At 49.6% G+C, this 19,705-nt stretch overlaps 1 protein-coding gene and 1 long non-coding RNA gene across 6 annotated transcripts in view; one reads left to right on the top strand and one right to left on the bottom strand.

The window, feature by feature from the left end:
• SEZ6L (seizure related 6 homolog like) overlaps positions 1-12,580 on the bottom strand; it is a 185,020-nt gene extending 172,440 nt beyond the window's left edge. For 4 of the 5 annotated variants that reach the window (XM_044775661.2, XM_044775662.2, XM_044775663.2 and 1 more), the window contains exon 1: positions 12,292-12,526. In XM_044775661.2, the coding sequence (XP_044631596.2) occupies positions 12,292-12,385 (94 nt within the window). In that variant the 5' untranslated portion in view covers positions 12,386-12,526. Of the gene's footprint in view, positions 1-12,291 lie in introns of all 5 variants that reach the window. The other variant, XM_044775664.2, reaches the window with a different exon arrangement.
• Positions 11,002-19,318, top strand: LOC139045941 (uncharacterized). The gene is made up of 3 exons (XR_011505411.1): positions 11,002-11,231; positions 15,165-15,298; positions 18,812-19,318. It is a non-coding gene; the product is annotated as an uncharacterized lncRNA (long non-coding RNA).
• The last annotated feature ends 387 nt before the right edge of the window (positions 19,319-19,705 follow it).

Here is a 19,705-nt window from a genome sequence, read left to right as displayed (position 1 = left end):
GGCCCACATGCTTCCTTGTCTGGGGTTTGACCTGAGATAAAACTTGGTCCTAAAACACCAGCCAGTGAAGAACGGGTCCACCCACCCAGACCCCTGCCTTCTACTTAGAACCTCAATTGTATGAAACAAGATAATAAAACGCCTTAAACTGAGAAGCAGAGTTTAGACGTACTTGCTGTACAGCGATGCTCCTCTCTGAATTCCCACAGAATGTTTGATCTGTGGGGTTCAAGCAATTGTGAATTCTGTTGCAGCTGGTTATCATACACATAAGTCCTTCTTCCTCTGTCAAGACTCTTGCGAAAGGTCATGTATTCATTTATTCATAGTGACATCTATATTGGGTACCTAATTTGTGTCAGGCACTGTGCTAAGCTCTTGATGGAAAATTCCTTATTTGCATCTCTTATCAACTAGATGAAAAAGGTGCAGTTATTTTCCCATCCCATACTTTTCCCATAAAGCACAAATAACTTGCCCAAAGTTAGGCAGCTAGGAAGTGGTAAAGCTGGAATTCAGACTCAGGCCTCTGCGACCCTAAATTCTGAGCTCTTGGCCACTGTCATACGCCCAAGGAGCACCTGCTGCCTGCCTGATGTGCCATGCCCTGAACTTAATTTTGCTGACACGGACATGAGGAGCTCTTAGTCTGTGAAGAAGACAACCGGGCACCAGCACGCATGCGGACAATAAGCCCTTCCTGCACGCTAATGAAGAATGATTCCACGTCAGCATTCACTCATTCAACAATTCTGCATTTACTGAGCTTCTGTTCTCTGGGAGATGTACTGTTGAGAGGTGGCGATGGAGAGACCAGTGTGACATATTCCCTGCCTTGGAGGACCTCATTGTCTAGGAGGGAAGAAAGGCTTTCAAACACTTGCGTCCTTGGGGAAGTGATCAATGATGATTATAGCCCATTTGTTCTTGCAGCCCCTAGCTGGGCACCTGCTCTGTTCTAGCGTGAGTCTAGGTCCTGGGTGTGAGATACCTCCGGGTGTGTACACAGGGAGAGCACATCCTTTTGGCTTTTCTGTGACATCAGCTCAGGACTAGGTACATGTTTAATGAATGATGATGATGATGATGTGATATATGTTATCAGACATTATATATGTTTCTATAATTATTGACCTTCTACTATGTACCAACCACTATTCTATGAGTTTTGCAGTGCTAACTCATGACTCTTCATCAGAATACTATGATGTGGGTCCATTTACGATTCTCATTTCACAGTTGGGGAAATTGAGGCCTAGACAGCTTCTGTAACTTTGCCTAAGCTTTCACATTTGGAATAACAAGAGAGGTCTGGGGCTTTCTTTAAAAACAACAAAATGTTGTTTTTAACCCCAATTGAAATAAAAGTATGCAAATTAGCCCCAGCACATCATTTTTTATTTATGCCATAAATTAGGCAAATTTCACTTCCTGAAGCCCTGGAAAACTAGGGCTGATTCCACATATTTTGCATTGATTTCCAAGGGGTGGTTGGTCTCAAATTAGCTCGACAATTTGGGAAACCTGTTTTAAAGGGGGCCATGGAGGTGGAGGCCTGATCAGGAGTCTTTAGGGAATAAGAGGTCAGTTGGAAGAGGTCTGTCCCTCCCCCTTTGCTAATCACTTTACAGTTCAGTAGGGCACTTCCATATCCAGGGCTGCCACATACGGTTGCATAGGTTGTGCACTGCTTAACTTCAAGGGGGACCATTCACATTCACTGCAGTATGAATAGCTCCTCCTGGAGTTGTGCAGGGGGATGGCCGTATGCATTGCATTCTCACCATCCACCCTGTGGAGGGAGAGCGAGGAAGCATTATGTTCTCATTTTGCAGATGGAAACTGAGGCTTGAGTTGATTGGATCACTTCCTGCGGCATCACACAACATGCAAATAGCTAAGGTGGGATCCACATGCAGTCCTGTCTCAGTCCAAACCCGGTGTGGGGTCCACCACTCTCAGAAAGTTCACTCTGAGTACAGTCTCTTAGATGCCTCCTCCAGTTTCCTTGATATTAAAGCTTTGGAGAAATCACAATGTTATATGATGGCCTTGTTACTAAAACCACGCATAGCACCACATGTTTGAAAAAGTGCATCCCGTTTTCCTGCTGACGTCCATCATTGCTCCTGAATGCATCGTTGTCATTCCAGATGAACCTTTCATAAGGAGGGAGGGGGCTCCTGGGACCCCATCTTGAAGCTTCTCTTCACTTTCCACGCCAGACTGATTTTCAAAGAGAATAGACACCTTGAAATGCCTAATTACACCAGTTTATGAGGAGCCCTCTCGTAAACTCCTACCCTAAATTATTTTTCCCTAAGTCAAGTTTACCCAAAAGGTGTGAAAATTGCACATTTTCCACAAATGCTTTTGTGCTCTATGCCCCCAAAATTGCGGTCATTCATGGCCGAAGAATACATTTCATTCATTCATTCATCCGCTCATCCATTCAACAAAACAGCTGAGAATAGAGAGCTAAGAAGAGTCAACCCCTGACCCCAAGGATCTCACTGTCCAGAGGGAGGGAGACGAGTCGGCAGACAGTGACAACACGCTGTGATCTTCCTAACTCTCTTGGATGTGTCTATAAGTGAGGCCACAGCTTGATGAATGTGGACGTACTGGCAAAAGAGGTCCAGAGCCACATCCTAGCAATTAGAAGTGTTGAAAAAGCACCTATTGAGGCCAGCAGAGCAAGTGTATGAAGTATTCTTAGCGCTGATTACTCAACCCAAAGTAGAGACCCAAGTGGCCCTGGATTAAGCCCCGTGCATGCTTACCACACCAGCCAGATGATTAGACTAACCAGGAACAGCCAACCTATTACCCCAGCAGGACAGGCTGTATTCCTCTTAGGAATCTGAACCAGCAAACATGAAGAGGCTGAGTGTTAGGAAGTATGTCTGGACTGCTATGATCTATTGCAGTATTGTCCAACAGAACTTTCTGTCAAGATGGAAATGTACTCTCTCCGTGCCATCCATTATGGCAGCCACTAGCCAACCATGGCTATCGAGTACTTGAAATATGGCTAGCGTCTAATTCTAATTTAATGTTAACTAATTCAAATTTAAGATTAAATAGCCACTTGTGACTAGTGGCTACCATATGAGTGTGCATGCAGCGTTTGAGCTGGAGAAGCCATAATGGCCCATGTGTAAGAGGAGGTGGAGGAGGACATCTGTGATGAGCGAGCAGAAGGAGGCAGGCAATAGAGAGGGAGCCAGAAGCGATAGATGCACAGAAAGAAGCAGATGCCATGGGAGAGAAATGGAGAGAGTAGCCAGTCCCTGGAACAAACTTGGCCCAATATTTGGGGTATTCTTCGAGTAAGCCTTCTTATTCTCGAGCTATCCGGAGTGAGTCTTTGTTCTGTGCAGCCAAAAGACATAATGGTTCCTCTCTTGGAAGCCAGCACTGATCTGAGAATTTGAGAATCAGCTCAGGGTAACGACAACACAAAAACAACAAATCATTGCCATCACTGTCACAACCCCCACCCCCATCATCTCAGAGTTAAGTGACTTGTCTAAGATCATACAGTTAGGTTGGAACTGATACCTCTCTGACTCCAGAGTCTGTGCTCTTTATTATGCTACATTGCCTTGACCAGCCAGGCTCTTGTTCCTGGGCTAATACTCCACTTTGGCATCCTGATCTCAGTGATTTATGATGCTAAGCTTTGGCATATGCCTACCCTCAAACTGAGAATGGGGGAGACCAGACAAGGAAACTGTCATCCAGCGGCTCATACTCACCTCTTTTCCCTCTAAGGCTTGTCCCAAGCTCCAGACCCAATCTATTACACAGTATCCACCCATCTTACTCTAACCTCTAGTCCCTGGTGTTCAGCTACTTGCCCAGGGCTGGCCCTGACCACATCATCTATGCCCACATGATCCTTTCCTGGCTCTCCACACCCCGTAGCCCTGCTGAGTTTCTCAATCAGCCGCTCCCTATGACCCATGGTGAAAGCAAGGAAGCACAAGAAGGGCACCTGGCCTGGGACCTGTGCCTCCCTGAGCCTCCATGGTTTACTCTTGCTTGCTTGACTCGAGCCATCTGTTTGCATGGCACCATTCCCAGGTGCAAGCTGGTCCACTGGTGCCTGGAAGATTCAGGTGGCAAGTCAGCATGGAAGGGGACTATGGCTTGATTACAGCTTCTACCAAAGCTTCTTTTATGCTCTCCCTCCGCCATGGCCTCATAATATAAAAACCCAATTCGGGTAATGGATGCCATTGGCTTAATGGAGACAGATGCCCTTAAGGCTTTCATTGCCACATCTCCTTGGGTCTCAGAACACGCACTTGAGGAGAGCAGGGATTACACTGTTCTTAAAAGAGGGAGAAAGTTACTCTGGAATGGGAGTCTGAAGTCAGGAGTCAGGTTTGAGTCCTGGCTCTGCCACTCGCTAGCAGTGGGAGCTCGAGGAAGTGAGTCCTTTCCGGTCTTTGGGTCTCTTTCCTCAACCAAGTGAAAATATCAGGGAGAGGATTGAGAAAGGTGGGAAGCCGGAAGAACTGGTACGATCTGATTCATATTACAGACCCCAGGAAGGGTACCTTGCTAACTTATTTTGCAGAGCGTGTCTGTATTGAGCTCACCTCCATCACATGACCCCTGGGAAGAGGGCCGAGCCTGGACCATCCCCTCTCTGCAAGACCCATGGCCAGCTCACCGTGACAAAGTGGCTTGCCCAAGGTCATGCATCTAACAGAAAGCAATAGATTTAAGCTCGGGCTGTTCTAACTATAAAGCCTGGGTTTTCGCTCACTTTGCTATACTTTCCCCGTTTTCAACTGGGCATTTGCTGTTTCTGCAGCTGCCAGGGACCCAAGAGAAGACAGATTCTACAACCAGCAGTGTTGTGTCTAGAAAGTTTCTATTCTGAAATGACCTAAGCCACAGGGTTAATAATTGCAGCCAATATTCCCTTCGGAAAGAAAGACAGCCCCAGCGTGGACCCATTGAAAGGCCTGCCGTGTGGCTCTGTGTTTGCACAAAGGTGTGTTTTCCTTTTTGTTTTTTTTACAAAGTGTATTTCTCTCCTTCCTCATCTTCTAATCTTTCTTTCTCCTCTTCCTTGTTGTAGAATTCTTCAGTGATTTCACATCTACTATCTCTGATTTTCCTCAGAGCAATCCCATGAGGTAGGATCCCACGATCATTCCTATTTTTCAGATGATGTTCATACAGAGCTGCCTAGGACCACACAGATGTAGGAGAAAGAGTCAGGAATTAAATTCAGCTCTTAGGACTCTGACCGTACCTCCCCACAACTGAGATGAAGACAAAAGGTAATTTAACACAACGTTACAAATGGCTTGAGCACTTACACTAGGTTAGATACAGGCTAAGAGAGATGCGCGAGTAAGATCCAGTTGAGGGTTTCAAAGAGTTAATTAATTGTCTAGTGGGAGAGAGGCATACAAGCTGGTAACTTTGCATTATGAGCGCGTGAGTTACTCATAAAAGAGGGATAAAATACGACGGGGGGCCCGGAGGATCATTCATAACTGGCATGGAGAGTAGACAGGCAAGGGAAGGTCTCACAGAAAAGGACAATTAAGGACTAAGTTTTGAAGGATGAATAGAAGTTCGCCAGGTAAACTTTAAATTTTTACAGAGTACTTGCTATGGGCTACACATATCTACATGTACTGACTATTCTTAACAATCTTGCAAAGGAGACATGATCGTATTTTATGTATCAGGCTAAAAATAGGTTCAGAAAACTAAAGCAAATAGCTCCAGATCATGCTGCTAAAATCAGCCAGCTGGGAATTTAATCTAGTCCTCTCTGAACTCCTTCAGCTTCACCACCTCCGAGGGTGATGGTGCAGGTTGGAGGAACAGCATGAAGAAGACACGCGAACGCTTCACCAGAGGCCATCCGAATGGGTACAGCAGGTGGGCATGGACTGTTGCCCTTCTTGGCAAGCTGACTTGAGACGCTTGGCATTTGCCACTTGGGGAGAAAACATCTCCCCTCCCGGAGTCCAGGCAAACCTCCTTGATCTCTGAGCTTGCATCAGCTCTCCATCTTGCCATTGCTACGTATATCTAGCATCTAGGACAAGTCTGGGCTTTGGAACCAAACAGTCCTGGGTTTGAACCTTGACGCCATCACTCGCTGTCCGTGACACCTTGAGCAAATGACTTCACCTTTCTAAGACTCGGCTTCCTCATCTGCAATGTCTAGTTAGTGGTATCACCCAGTAGGGTTGGGTGAGGATCAAGTGAGTGACTGTAGCATAAACACATGGACAGTCCTCTGGCACAGAGGAGGCCCAGGCTAAATGGCAAAGAGCAGTGCTTATTTCATTGTTCTCTCATAAGAAGCCCAGGAAGAAACAGGAGGGGGGGTTTGGGGTCTTCAGCCTTCCATGCCAGCACCCCCCTACCTGAAGCTTGATTTTCTGGTAGCATCTTGCCCCTCTTGTCTCATCTCAGCCCCATGAGGACAGCTTTGTGTATGTGGTAGTGATTATTGTGAACCATTTCACAGATGGGAAAATTGAGGCTCTTAGCTAGGAGATGGTTGCACCTACTTAGGCCCCGAAGTTAGGGGCTTACAGAAACTAATTTTCTACATTGCGAGTTTTCCATGAGTGGTCAGGTGGCCCGGGAACATGAGAAATTACAAACAAACAGGCAGAATTTCAAAGCCAACCAACAAACCAGCCATATTTCTCATCCTCTTTCATGAAGTCTTCTCTTTTCCTCGACTGGGGAGAATAATTCCTAGGCTCATTTTTCTAAGTGCTACTAAGGGCTTGGGAAAATCCTGGTTGATTTTGGTCTCTGTCCGGTCAGTCTCTGGGGTTTGGTGAGCTGGAGTTTGGACCCGCCCAGCCTGACCGCGTGCTGATGGGGAAGGCATCTTTTCACACACATTTCATTTGGAAATACAGCAGGATCCAGCCTGAAAGGCGCTCTGCCCACAGTCAAGCTCACATGCTCAGCAGCGGGACCACCTGGATCCAAATCTTTCCTCTGCCATTTCCTCGCTGACAACCATAAGCTTCCTGAACTGACAACAGCCTCGCTAAGACTTGCTTTCCTCATCTGTGAAATGGGGAGAAATTAGGGAGATTAAATAAAATAACCCACGGAAGCAGCTGACGTATGTTAAGTGCTCATTAGATGTGATTATGAATTAATTGTCTCCACATAAATCGTAACCTGTTTCACTTTATGACTCTTCGATTTGACTAGTTTTACTTGAGGGCTTACCATGTGCCAGGAACTGTGGCGGCGTAAGGTACGCATCCAACATGCATCTGACAAATATTTATTGGCCCCTCCCGTGTATCAGCGGGATCTGCACATGGGCTTGGGGAATGCAGGATATAAAAGGCAGCAGTGGGGCATGGTGTCAAAAGATTCTGGCTCAGGCCTGGGTTTGATGTCAGATTGCAACCACTTCTTGGCTTTGTGACTTTCAACACATTGCTTAACCTCTCTGTGCCTCAATTTCCCCAAGCCATAAAATAGGGATAATAACTACATCTATCTTATGGGGCCGTGGTGAGGATTCTCTGAACAAATCTATATAAACCACTTACCACGAGGCTTGGAACAAAATCACCACTCAATAAATGCTGTTTTCATTAAGACATAGTCCCAGCCATGTTCTAGAAAGTTATGTCACGCGGGTCCACTGACCTCCTCCCAACTCATCATCCTTATGTCTTTCCCCAGAAGCAGCCCTGTTCTCTCCCCATCCCCTACCTTCCCCAGCATCAAAGGGCTGCTTCTGAGGAACCACAGTAACCAGAGGATTATGCAAATATGCAAATCCAGCAGCTCAGTGTTTACCCAAGGCTGTGCTGTGTCTGCTTAGTGGCTGGGCCTGGCTGTCTTCGGAGAAGATTCCTTTGGTGTCATCACAACCTCTAGTGGACAAGAGCGGACACCGCGGCCCACAGGCCTTCATCCCACTCTCGTCCGCTGAGCCCATGGAGTCCAGGGGAGCCCAAGGAGGAAGGGCAGGTCCCATGATCTTTTTCACGTGTGAGCGTGTGTGCCTCCTCCTTTCCCCTCCCACTCGCTCTCTCCAATCCCATGGGCGTGTGACGTGTTCTGAAAGTGGAGCCTTCTTCAGGATCTTCACCACCCCACTGTGGAAAACTTCCCTCTGCCCGCTGGTACCTGTCACATCCCTTTAGGGCCAGCTCAAATGCTACCTGCGCAAGGAAGCCTTCACCGGCTACCTCTGGCAGGAATTAAACACACCCACCTGTGGGATCCCATAGCGCTCTGATAGCCCCCTCCCAAGGCAGGCATCACACGGCATGGACTGGTGGGTTGCCTGCAGATCTCTTGCTAGGCTGCCATTCCTGAGACAGAGACCTCATCTTATTACTCTGTCTCTCCAGCATCCAACATGGAGCCTGCTGCATGCATAGCAAGTGCTCAGTAAACGTTGAATGAATGAATGAATAACCATCTTTTCCAGAAGACTAGCTCCTTATGTCTTCTTTCCATCCATCAACCTGCCATCCTATATCTCTGGTACCAGGAACTCTGCTTCTTGATGGTAATGCTGAGGTTCAAAGAGACACAGCATGAGAATGTTTGGAAAGGAGGGGAGTCTGCACGAGGCAATGATAAATTCTCACCTTCCACAGGCAACATCTAGGTAACTGGGGCTGCTCACTACCCCACCTTCGCCCCCTCTACTTGGGCCTCAATTATCCGGATATTTATGCCAACATCTGCTTCACACCATCTTCGGGGATTTGCTTTCTTGGCATCTACTGATGGGGATAATTTGCTCTTCAGAAAGCAGGGAAGAAATGGGAGTAAACATCACTTGAGCATCTACTATGTGTCAGGTGCTTTATGAGTGAGTGTTATATAATTACTGCAACCATCCTTCCAGGCCAGGACCATCAATCCCCCCACACCATTCCACAGATGGCGAAATGGAGGCTCAGGGAAGACAGTCCTGCTGGAGTCCACACATCCATCAACCATGGAACTGGGCCCAGGGTGCTCTGATTCCAAAGCCACAGTACTTCTTTTCTGGAACCCTAGAAATCTAATTCCAGTGCCCAGCTCAGTCTAACTCCCCAGAACAGCCTTGCCATGACCTCTTTGGTGTTTTGCGATTTGACTCCACGAAGAAAACCACAAACTGGTATAAAAACAGCAGCTGGACTCTGCATCCTAACAATGCCTTTCTTGAAGCATTCTTCTGCCCTCTTTTCAACTTTTCCTTTTTTTTTTTTTAACTGCATACATCAAGTGTCATCAATGATTTCTCTCTGAGAAGTAGCAATCAATTGTAGTAAGCAGAAAGAGGAAGGGCAGAGATGGTGGCAAGTCCACCTTCAGGCTGATGACAGCTTCATTCTGCTGACCTTTGGCATCACACGCACCTGGAGGTTCCTAAGGCCAGAATTCACCTCTTCTGCCCTCAGTCACCAACTCTAGCTTTGAGCGCCCCTAGTGGAGGTCTGCACCACTGGCGTGTTGCAGAAATTGTCTGTGGGCCAAATATGAGGACCGTTCAATTGAGCCCTTTTGAATAGCTTTTTGAATAGCAGCACTGAGCTCGTGAGCGACACCAGAAGACAAGCCTCTCAGATCAGAAAACATTCTTTTGCCTTGAAAGAGACAGGAAAGGAATAGAACGTTATTTTCCTAATGCCTAACTGAGCCATGTGAATACAAGAGGGATCAATCGTTCAAGCTTGGATAGTGCGGCCCCTGGCAGGGGTGGCCAAAACTCTGCGAAGAAGAATAACGACTCACAACGAAAATAGTTTTTAAGTGAATCTAATAACAATGCACATTAGAGACTGGAGGGAGCAGCAAATTTGAGTCTTCCTGAGCAATATCGAATTTGCTTTATTAATTCAAGAGAAAAAGAAAAGAAATTGCACTCGAGTTCTGCATTCTTAGCACGTCGTTACAATTATTCCCCATGTGCATATCTTAGACAATAAGGAGCCTCTTCAAAAACAAGTTTTACTTTATACTTATTCATGCCTTACAGCAAAATGGCCCAGAGAATCACGTGACCGGCATACGAATGTAGCAACAAGTTCCTTTCAAGTATTTACAAATCCTCACACTGCACTGCAAACAGGACTAGCTTGCAAGACTAGATGAACAGTTCTCCATCTGACATTCGCGGAAGTTGGGCTTCACGTTAAAAATAGAATTTATGTTGGAAGGTCAATTTGCTTCCAAACGCACCATCAGAATTGGCAATGCTCATTGGCTATCCTCGCTCCCTCCTTATGACTCAGATTCTCGGAGTCAGAGCCACACGGTTATTAATGAGCCATCTGAAGTAGTACGTCAGTGGACTTTAATTTGGCGGTGACCTGAAGTTAATTAAAAATATATGCTGGCTAGCCATAGTGTCGAGCAGTTGAACAAAAATACAAAATGTCTTACAAATTAAAACACACACACATTTTGTGTCTGAAGCCAGTGAAGGAAGCAGGATATGAATCCTTGCCTTGGATGACAATTCAATATGCGCCATTAAGACATTTTTTCCTGGAGGGTGGTGTATTGGAGAGCGTGGTCCTCAGAGGTAGAATCATTTTGGAAAAGCAGCAACCCACTGGGTAGCTTTGGGTTCTTTTTGTGTGTGTTATAGTCGCATCACAGATTCAAAAGTGGGCTGAAGGAGGGAGAGCTGGACCCTGTCCAAGGCCACCAAGCCATTGTTGGAAAGAGACAGCTAATTAAGAAAGGGCATGCCGTGGTGGAGACGATTTATTCAAACCAATTCTCTTCCCCCATCTTTCTCAGAGAAACTGTCCAGACCTAGTGTAAATTGTGAATATTATTGCCTCATAAAAGGGGGATTCTTTAATGATATGCTTTGTTAAACAAAAGGTGATGAATTATTTCCTTCGCTCTGCGCTCCCAGCTCCACGTTTCAAGAGAAGGAGGTGGGGGACAAAATGCCTGATTGATGCTGTGGAGGGCACTCCAGGCCACCCGGAAGAGTTGAAGGGGGAGGGACCCAGCGCCAGGGCCCACGGAGCAGAGCTGTCCGCAACCTCTGGTGCTGAAAGCAGCTGTGCGAGCCAGCCAGGGGTCCAGAAGTCCAGAGGGAGAAGGGGCCTGCCCGCCTGTCCCCTAACTCCAGGTCACGAAGGTACCGACGAGAGAGAGGGGGCTCCCGATGGGCAGAGTGCACGCCCTCCGACTCCCTTCAGCCTGGGAAGACCCTGCAACTGCCTGCTTTTGCCCGTGTGAGTTGCATGTTTCTGGGAACAAGAGTTGGACGTTCAGAAGGCGAGATAGGGTGCCCTCCCGAGGCTCCAGTCCGCTCTCGGGTCTCCTAGTGGCCTGCTCAAACCCTCGAAGCTCCTAGGGTTAGCTTTGAAGTGAGTTAGGCGCTGTACTCCTCTCTCCACCCCCGTCTCCCCCGCCACAACTTTTTCTTGGGGGACCTCAGCGGGGTGGGGAAGAGGGTGCGGCTCCAGGTCCGGGAAAAAGAAGCCGCCATCCTCCGCTAAACTCGGCCCCCTCTTCCCGAACCGGCAAGCACGTGGTGGGTGCAACTACCACCCTGCCCCCCTCCCCATTCATAACAGTGCTAAGAGATGCTAGGCTGTTAGGGGAAGAAGGAAGGGGGGAGTCCGCTCAGGTTCCCCAGACTGTAACGTAACGTCTGCTCTCCCTCCCCCGCCAAGTTCTGAGACCCTGAGGCCCCTCCACTGGCCTCAAGGGGAAAGCCACACCCAAGTCCGGCTTCCAGACACTTGGTTGGGATCGGTCCAAGGACCCAGTCCCTAGGGGCAGCCTAAATCGAAAGGAGGCACAGGGTCCTGGAGTGGGAGGGAGCGGCACTACGACGCCCCCAGACGCACTGTTTGAGTCTAGTCCTCAGTTGCAGGGCGAGTCAGCGGCCCCCCTTCTCGTCCTCTCTCCGAGAGGGTGACAATTATCTGGCACCCAGCCCCGGGTGCGGTTGCAGAGAGCTCCGGGAATCTGGGGTTTGGAGGCCACCCCACTCCAAGGAGATTCTCTGGGGCTGCAAAGGGGCGTCAGCCCCACAGCAAGGGAGACAGAAGGGGAGCCCGCAGCCGAACCAGGGAAGCGCCCGAGTCCTTCAGACACATCCCCGCCTCCACACTTCCATCAGCCCGGGCAGAGGGGACGCTGTTTCCAACCCCGAACGTGGGCAGCAGCCCCCGTCCCCATCCTGGCGGGCGGTGCTTGAGTCGCCGGGGTCGGGGACGACCCCCAGCCGCCCCGCGCTCGCTGCAACTTTGCCCCCTCCCCCGCCCCGCCCCTCGAGGCGCTTACCTCCCGCCAGAGCTGCCGCGGGGCTCCCCAGGAGCAGAGCGAGGAGCAGCGAGGTCCCGCCGAGTCCCGCGGTGGGCGGCCGGGCCGCGGGCATCGTGGCTGCGGGGGGCGCGGAGCCGCGGGCTGCGCGGCGGGCGGACGGCTCGGGAGCCGGGGAAGGAGGGAGGCAGCGAGCGAGGAGGGGAAGGCGGGAGCGAGGGAGGGGGCCGCGGGCCGGGGCAGCCGCCGGAGCCCCCGGGCGGACGCGCGCTCAGCCCCGAGATCGCTCTGGCCGAGCTGCGCCGGGCGCGGGCGGGCGAGTGAGGAGGAGCCGGCGAGCGAGAGAGCGAGCGTGGAGCGCGCGGGAGGAGGGAGGGGGCTGGGGCCGAGCCTGTGCCGAGCGAGTGCAGGAAGGGAGGGAGGGAGAGAGGGAGGGGGCGGGCGGCGATAGAGAGGGGCCGCCGCGCCCCCGTGCCAGCCTCCTCCTCTGGCCTCTGGCCCGTCGGCCCTGCAAAGTTTAACGCCAAGCCCCCTTGCCTCCTGTGGCCAGAGCGTTTCCTCGCGGCCGAGGCTCCCAGCAGCCCTGCGCCGGGGAGGCGAGGCCGGAGAGCGTCCTGACCATTTTCCAGACGGTGAGATGGAGGCCTCAAAGCTGAGGGCAGCCTCCAGCTGGTGAACAGCCCAGAGGTTTCCAGGCTCAGCCTTCCAGAGAGATCCCAGTTCCAGTTCGCTCCGCTGTATTTCAGCCCTCCCGGGCCCCGCTGGTCCCCGACCAGCCCTCTTCCCTGCCAGCCCTCCAGTGTTTCCAAAGTGAGTCCCCATAACCTAGAAAGCCTCAAACTCTGTGGATCCGATGAGAGCTGTCTATCTCCCCCAGAAGGGTACCAGTGGCCACAAGACTGTGCATCGATCCTGGGGGGCTCCGTACCCCTCTAAAGCCCAACCAGGTACTGTAAGTTAAAATTTGTCCGTGTTCTAATCTGAGCTCCATCTTTCCCAATGCGACAGGGCTTCCTCTGGCTTGGCCCCTTAGCTCCTCTGTATATGCCCCCTTTTCCCATCTGAGCCTCAGTTCAAGGCCCGTCCTCATCTCCTGTGCTCTTGCCCAGCCCTGATTCTCAGCAACTTGTCTTTTCCCTACAAATGGAGATGGTAGAGGACAATGGATGCTTGGGGACAGGCCCTGACCAAGGGCTAGGTGGAGGGCAGGCTTGCACCCGCTCCTGGAGGCTGACGGCGTGGCATGGACTACCTTTGCACCCCCAGCTGGGTCCCCAGGTCTCTCACCCCAGTTTACAAGCCCTCCCTCTGCCTCCCCCCACCCCACCTTGCCATGCTCTCTATGCGTTCAGCCTGAGCAGGCAGAGGGAGCAGATGGAGAGAAGGTTGCAGGCAGCAGTGACGGGGAGGAATGTGTCTTTAGCAGAGTGATGGGGCTGGGCGTCCCTATGGAGAATGGGTGGGGGAGGGCAGGAGCAGAGAGGGAGCACTCCGGCCTGGGGGCTCCGAAGACCCCGGTCCCCCAGAGCTTCCCCGTTTACTCATTCATTCGATGCTCCTTCACAGGGAACTCACTGCAGGTCCAGATCTGCATGAGGCTGGGGGGACAGAGAGCCTGCAGTAAAATGCAATCCTTGGCTGCAAGAAGTTTCCACTCCCAGCAGTAAAGCCCACTGGCTTTTATAGAGAGGGAGGCTGAGGCAGGGGGTGCCTCAGAGCTGATGTCTCCTCTGGGGAACGCGAAGCACCCCGGGGCTTTGCCGTCTTAGGCTGGCAGCTCTGCAGGAAGCGGCCTTGCCTCCCTTGACCATCAGCAAACACTCTGGCCCAGCGCAGTGCTAGCATGCAGCAGGCGCACAAGCATACTTGTTGAATGGAAACTAAAATAAGCAAGGAAGATGGAAGAAAAGGAAAAGGGAGAAAGTGAGTAAGAGAAAGACAAAGAGATAGGCCAGCCCCACCCTCGGAGGGGAAGAAACTAATGTTCATAAGCACCTACTGTTTGCCAGATGCTATACCACCTTGTGCACGGTTGCTCATTTCAATTTCATAATGATCCTGACAGTGAGGTGTGGTTGTTTCCACCTGGCAGGTAAGTGCCTGGGCTCTAGAGAGGGTCACAACCCTGCTGAGGTCACTCAGCCATGAAGTGGTGGAATGAGGCGGGTTCAATGCCAGGTCTGAGTCCGGAGCCAGAACCCATTCCACCTCAACGCTCTGCTTTCCGGGAATTTGATGGCTGCCTCTATGCTATGATCCGGTGGATGTCCCCCGGCACTTCAACACATCCTCGTTACCAATAGGACACCAGGACCAAAAGTCCACCATCAGAGTCACTCCTTTTGGTAATGGCATTGGGCCTCTAGAAGGCCATTGCTTGCATGCAGTTATCCGATATGGAAGAAGCGACACCATAAACCATTAACCCACTGAATACGTGGGCAGGGGCTTACTCATTCCATTTGCCAGCTGAAACATGGCACAGAGAAAAGTCTTCAGAGAATGACACACAGACCTGGCGGTCTGAAATTGTGATGGTGGGAATGTAAGGGGATTCTCTTGGAGCAATAGTGAGACTTTTTGGTTTGTTTGGAGAATGAAATACCATGATAGGAATAGAATTCTGCAAGGGACCACAGTGGCTTGCAGATGAAAATCTTCCCCTGTTGAAATTTTGATACTCCTGTTACAGATGAGGAAACTGAGGGTCAGGGAGGTGAAATGACTTGATCAGTATCATACACGTGGTCTATCTTTTTTTTTTTTTTTTTGAGGAAGACTAGCCCTGAGCTAGCATCTGCTGCCAATCCTCCTCTTTTTACTGAGGAAGACTGGCCCTGAGCTAACATCCGTGCCCATCTTCCTCTACTTTATACGTGGGATGCCTACCACAGCATGGCTTGACAAGCAGTGCCGTGTCCACACCCAGGATCTGAACCGGCGAACCCCGGGCTGCAGAGAAGCGGAACGTGCGAACTTAACCGCTGCACCACCGGGCCGGCCCCTACTTGGTCTATCTTTTGTCCAGGTTTGTGCTCTCTCTCTTACCCCAGGGCACCTCTGGCCCAGACTCTGGTGTCAGGGTGGACTTCCTGCTACCCACGGCCCCTCGGGGAGAGAATCCTAGCTTCTCTGCAGAGCAGACGATGTGTGCCCACAACTCTGTCCACTTTATAAGTTGCCACTTGATGAATCAGCTCTTCTGCAATTAAAATTGGTCCAGTGCAGACAAAGGCTTAGATCCTGGCCTCGCCTCTTCCTGCTGGGTAAGAAGGGCAAGTTATTCAACCTCTCTGAGTCCTATTTTCCTCTTCTATCATGAGATAAAAATAACCCTTGTCATTGATTGACACAAGTAGGTAATAATACCCCTGAGACATGAAGGGATGCAATAGCACTGATTTCACAGGGTTACAGAGAGGACCCCATGAGTTGGTGAACTAAAGCCTTTAGCCCAGTTCAGACTGTAAGGAAAATAGACAGTTTCATTCTCGAAAGTTTGATGTTGCAGAGGGAGCACTGGATTAGGAGTCTTGAGTTCTGATCCCTCCTTTGTTGAATTGCTATGTGATCTTAGGTGAGTTAGCAGCCTCTCTGGAGCTCTGTTTCCCTATCCATCCATCTACCTATCTATCCATCCATCCATCCATCTACCCTTTCAACAAATATTTTTTGAGTACCTTCTATGTGCCAGACACTGTTTTGGGCACTGGTTATGTAGTAATGAGCAAGACAGACAGAGCCCTTGCTCTCTGGAGCTTATCTTATACAGCTGAGAGATAGACAGTAAAACCTTTAGTAAATAAGAATTTCAGGGAGCTCTAAGATCTATAAGGAAGGTAAAACAAGATGAGTTGAGAGTAAAGGAGGCATGTTCTTTCTGAGTGATGAGGGATGGCCTCCCAGACTAGGAGACATTGAAGCAGAGAAGTGAATGGTGAGAAGGAGGTAACCAGTGAAGATCTGAGGAAGAGAACGTTCCAGGTTCAGGACACAGGAAGTGCAAGGCTCTGGGGCTGAACCAGCATCGTTGCCATAAACGTAGCCATTGTCATCATATTTCTGAGATGCCATTTCTCTGTCTCCACGGATCATAATTAACTGGGGCTTGAATTTGAGTTTGCCAGGAAGTCGGTACTCAGTTTTTACTCTTTGCATCAACATACAACGTTGGAAGTTTCGATTCTTATTCACACTCCTGCCCCACCCACACTCAATGTCACTCTTCTCCCCTGGGAACATCCGGTGTTGGGAAGGTCTTCATCACTGGGGGGAGATAAAGAGAAAGAAACAAATCTTTTGTCTTGGAGTAAAAATGAAATACAAAAGGAGACACCTTGGAAGAGAAGGAGAGAGTAAGCTAGAAAAAAAAAAAAGACCCAGCAATAGTATAGCTCAGGAGACAAGCCCACCCTGAGTCTTTGAAAGGCAGGCAGAGGGGTCCAAACAGCATCTCCTTCGTTTGTTTTCAACTCAATCTTCATCACTTGCCAATGAGCCTCTGCAGCCCCATGCAGGAAGCCTGGGGCCATCACGTCTCTGTGGCAGGATGCTAACAAGAGAATGATCAACTATGATGCAGGCACCCCCATCCAGTGTGGCCACATTGCCTGGAAAAGAAGCAGCTATGCCTCTCTGGTTTTCTTGGAAATGTTCGATCTGTCTATACCACCTGCCCTTGCTCTTGAGATATGCCTGTGCACAGCAGAGATTCGACAAGGAGACAACGCCTCTATTTTGAAACTGAAAGTTTACAGAATACAAAGTGAGGCTGCAAGATGGATTTGCATTCTCCAGAGGCTCGTCTGGCCAGACGAGAAGGGAAACCAGTGTGCTGTCAGAAACACGAAGGAGGCTAAAAGAGTGGGGTAACATACAGGATCTGATGGGACCCCACAGTGATGTTCCTGCAAGCCCAGCTGGGAGATTTTCCTGGGTTTATGTTTTGGGGCCTCAAAGATGAGAAAAAAATATCGATTGAAGATACTGTGTCTATTTATATACGCTGTTGACAGTATAAACTGTGACACGTACATTTTTCAGACCATAAAGGACAGCTTACATCTGCATAGGAGCACACACCTATGGGTTACTCTGACTTTCTTGTTTGGTGACCCCATGAGCACCTGTGTCCTTTGGAATCAGCAGGTTTATTTGGGCTCAGACTGCCGGAGCTGGAGTCAGAGCCCCCTCCCAGATGTGTCACCTTTAAACCTCAGTTTCCTTGTCTGTATGAAGCCAGGGATGTTCGTATCTATGCCCTGGAGTTTTTATAATGGCAAGAGGTAGGGTGCGTGCTCACTGCTGACCTAAGTACCCATCCCACAGGAAGTGCTCGCCAATAAACCAGAGTAATTATAATGTATGACACATATTGTAAGTGAAAAACAGCCCAGATGCCGTGAAAAGCTCTTCTGTAGTAGGATTTATTAAATGTATTTATGTATGTCTAGATCCAGAAGAAAGTCCAGCTGGGGTTAAGGGTACAGCATAAGTAGAACTCCCAAGCCCATCAGGGACTCGGCTAATCTAACCCATTTTTCATGTGACTCGTCTCACTTGAAATTAAGCGAGGCAGCGCTGTTCTGTTCTGTGGCAGGAATATCCTCAGCCCCGCCTTCCTCTCCAACCTCACCGCTCCCTTCAACATGGAATACTGAAAAGGCCAGGCTGCGTCAGGTCCCTGCTGAGCAGCATCCTTTTTCCCAGCTCCAGCCAAAGCCCGGCCTTTGTGCCCAGGAAGACAGAGGAGGGTGGGGAGCAGAGGAGTAATGTCTGAGACCCTCTGAGTCTCGGAGGGTCAGTGTTTTCCCTTACCCCACACTGTTCTCCAGAAGGAAGTGCCTCCAGCATCAGCAGGAACTGAGGCCAAGGAATTTCCCCTCAGAGATCGTGCATGGCTTGAGTCCGGGAACCCAAGGACAGTGGATAGAAGTCACAGAGTCTGGAGGCTTCCCCACAAACTCCTGTGTGCTGTCTGTATAAGTCCCTTGCCCTCTCTGGTCTTTAATTCGCCCATACAAAAAAGGAAAGTCGTTAAGAAAAACAATCTCTGAAAGCCCTCACAGTTCTGAAATTCGATCATTCTAGGCATCAGCTTCCACACCCAGGAGATGATGAGTTCCACCACAGTTATCTCAGTGAGAATAAAAGCTGATATTTTTAAACAGCTGCTTAGAGTTTACCATCTGATATCTCATTTAATCCTCACAACCACCCTAGGAGGCTGTATTACTGTAACCCACACTCCTATGCTAGCCTATAGGGCCCTCCGGATTTGGCCCCTCCGCCCTCTCTGACCTTATCTTGTGCTTCCCTTTCTGAAACTCCAGTTTCAAACCTCCCAAACTCAGGCCTTTGCTCTAGCTGTTCCCCGACCTGGAAGGCCTTTCCTCCTGGTAGGTACACAGCTGGTTCTTTCTCATCCTTTGGTGCTCAGCTAGAATGGCACCTCCTCAGAGAGAACTTTCTCAGTTTTAATTCCTTCTTAGCGATTATCACTATCTAAAACCATCTTTCTTATTTACTTATATGTTTACAGGTGTGTTATCTGCGTTCTCCCACTAGATTTGACCTCCATGAATGCAAGGACATTTCGGCACAAAACACATAGGAGATTTTCAAGGAAATCTTAAATATTGAATGAATGGATAAATGAGTGAATGATCCACACTTTGCAGATGAATAAACAGAGGCTCGGAGGGTGATGAAATTTGCCAGCAGTCACCAATCAGTAAGTGTGACACAACTAGAACTCACACCGGGGGCCGTCTGACCTGCTCAAGTCTGTAACCACTTGGCAACCCTGCCTTTTGGATCCGGGAACAGGTGATGCTTTCCCAGCACTGAGATGCTAAACCAGCGGGAGGCCCCCGCCGGAGACATGAGCTAAGTGCCCATGTCTGCATGTCTGTGAGCATTTCAAGTCGTTCCAAGAAAAGGCGACGTTAGTGGCACCATTAAAGCCTGCTGCTCTTCATCCCATCACTGCCATCCCCACCTATTAAAATAATGGTATGAAAAATAAACAGCCTTTATGGACAATTTTATACAATGCGTGCCTTGTTTGTTTCTCTTACCGTTACCATGGCAGTGATGTTCTCCCGATAACTTGAAGTTTCTACATGATGGAATGGAATGGAATAAAATTGCTTGGGGAAAATTGCGAAACAAAGGCTTTTCCTTCTTTGGACCTCCCACCCCCAGCACTCAACAGCAGCTGCACCCTGAATTCTTAAGCACAGGATAAAGGCTGCCTCCTAACCTACAGCCTGCCACGGCTCCTCAGTGCCCCTAATGTGAAGGGCAGGGGTCCTGGCACGGCTATAAGATCTCTATATCCAGCTTCCTCTCCTGCCCTTTGTCCTCCTGTCACATAGACCTGCCTGTAGGCAATGCCTCTCCTCCTTGTGTCCCTCCCTGCTGGATTTTCCAC

The sequence above is a fragment of the Equus asinus genome, chromosome 8, assembly GCF_041296235.1.
Source record: "Equus asinus isolate D_3611 breed Donkey chromosome 8, EquAss-T2T_v2, whole genome shotgun sequence".
In the NCBI taxonomy this organism is placed as follows: domain Eukaryota; kingdom Metazoa; phylum Chordata; class Mammalia; order Perissodactyla; family Equidae; genus Equus; species Equus asinus.
Note: the sequence above shows the minus strand (reverse complement) of the source record. Positions and strands in the feature narration are given on the sequence as shown.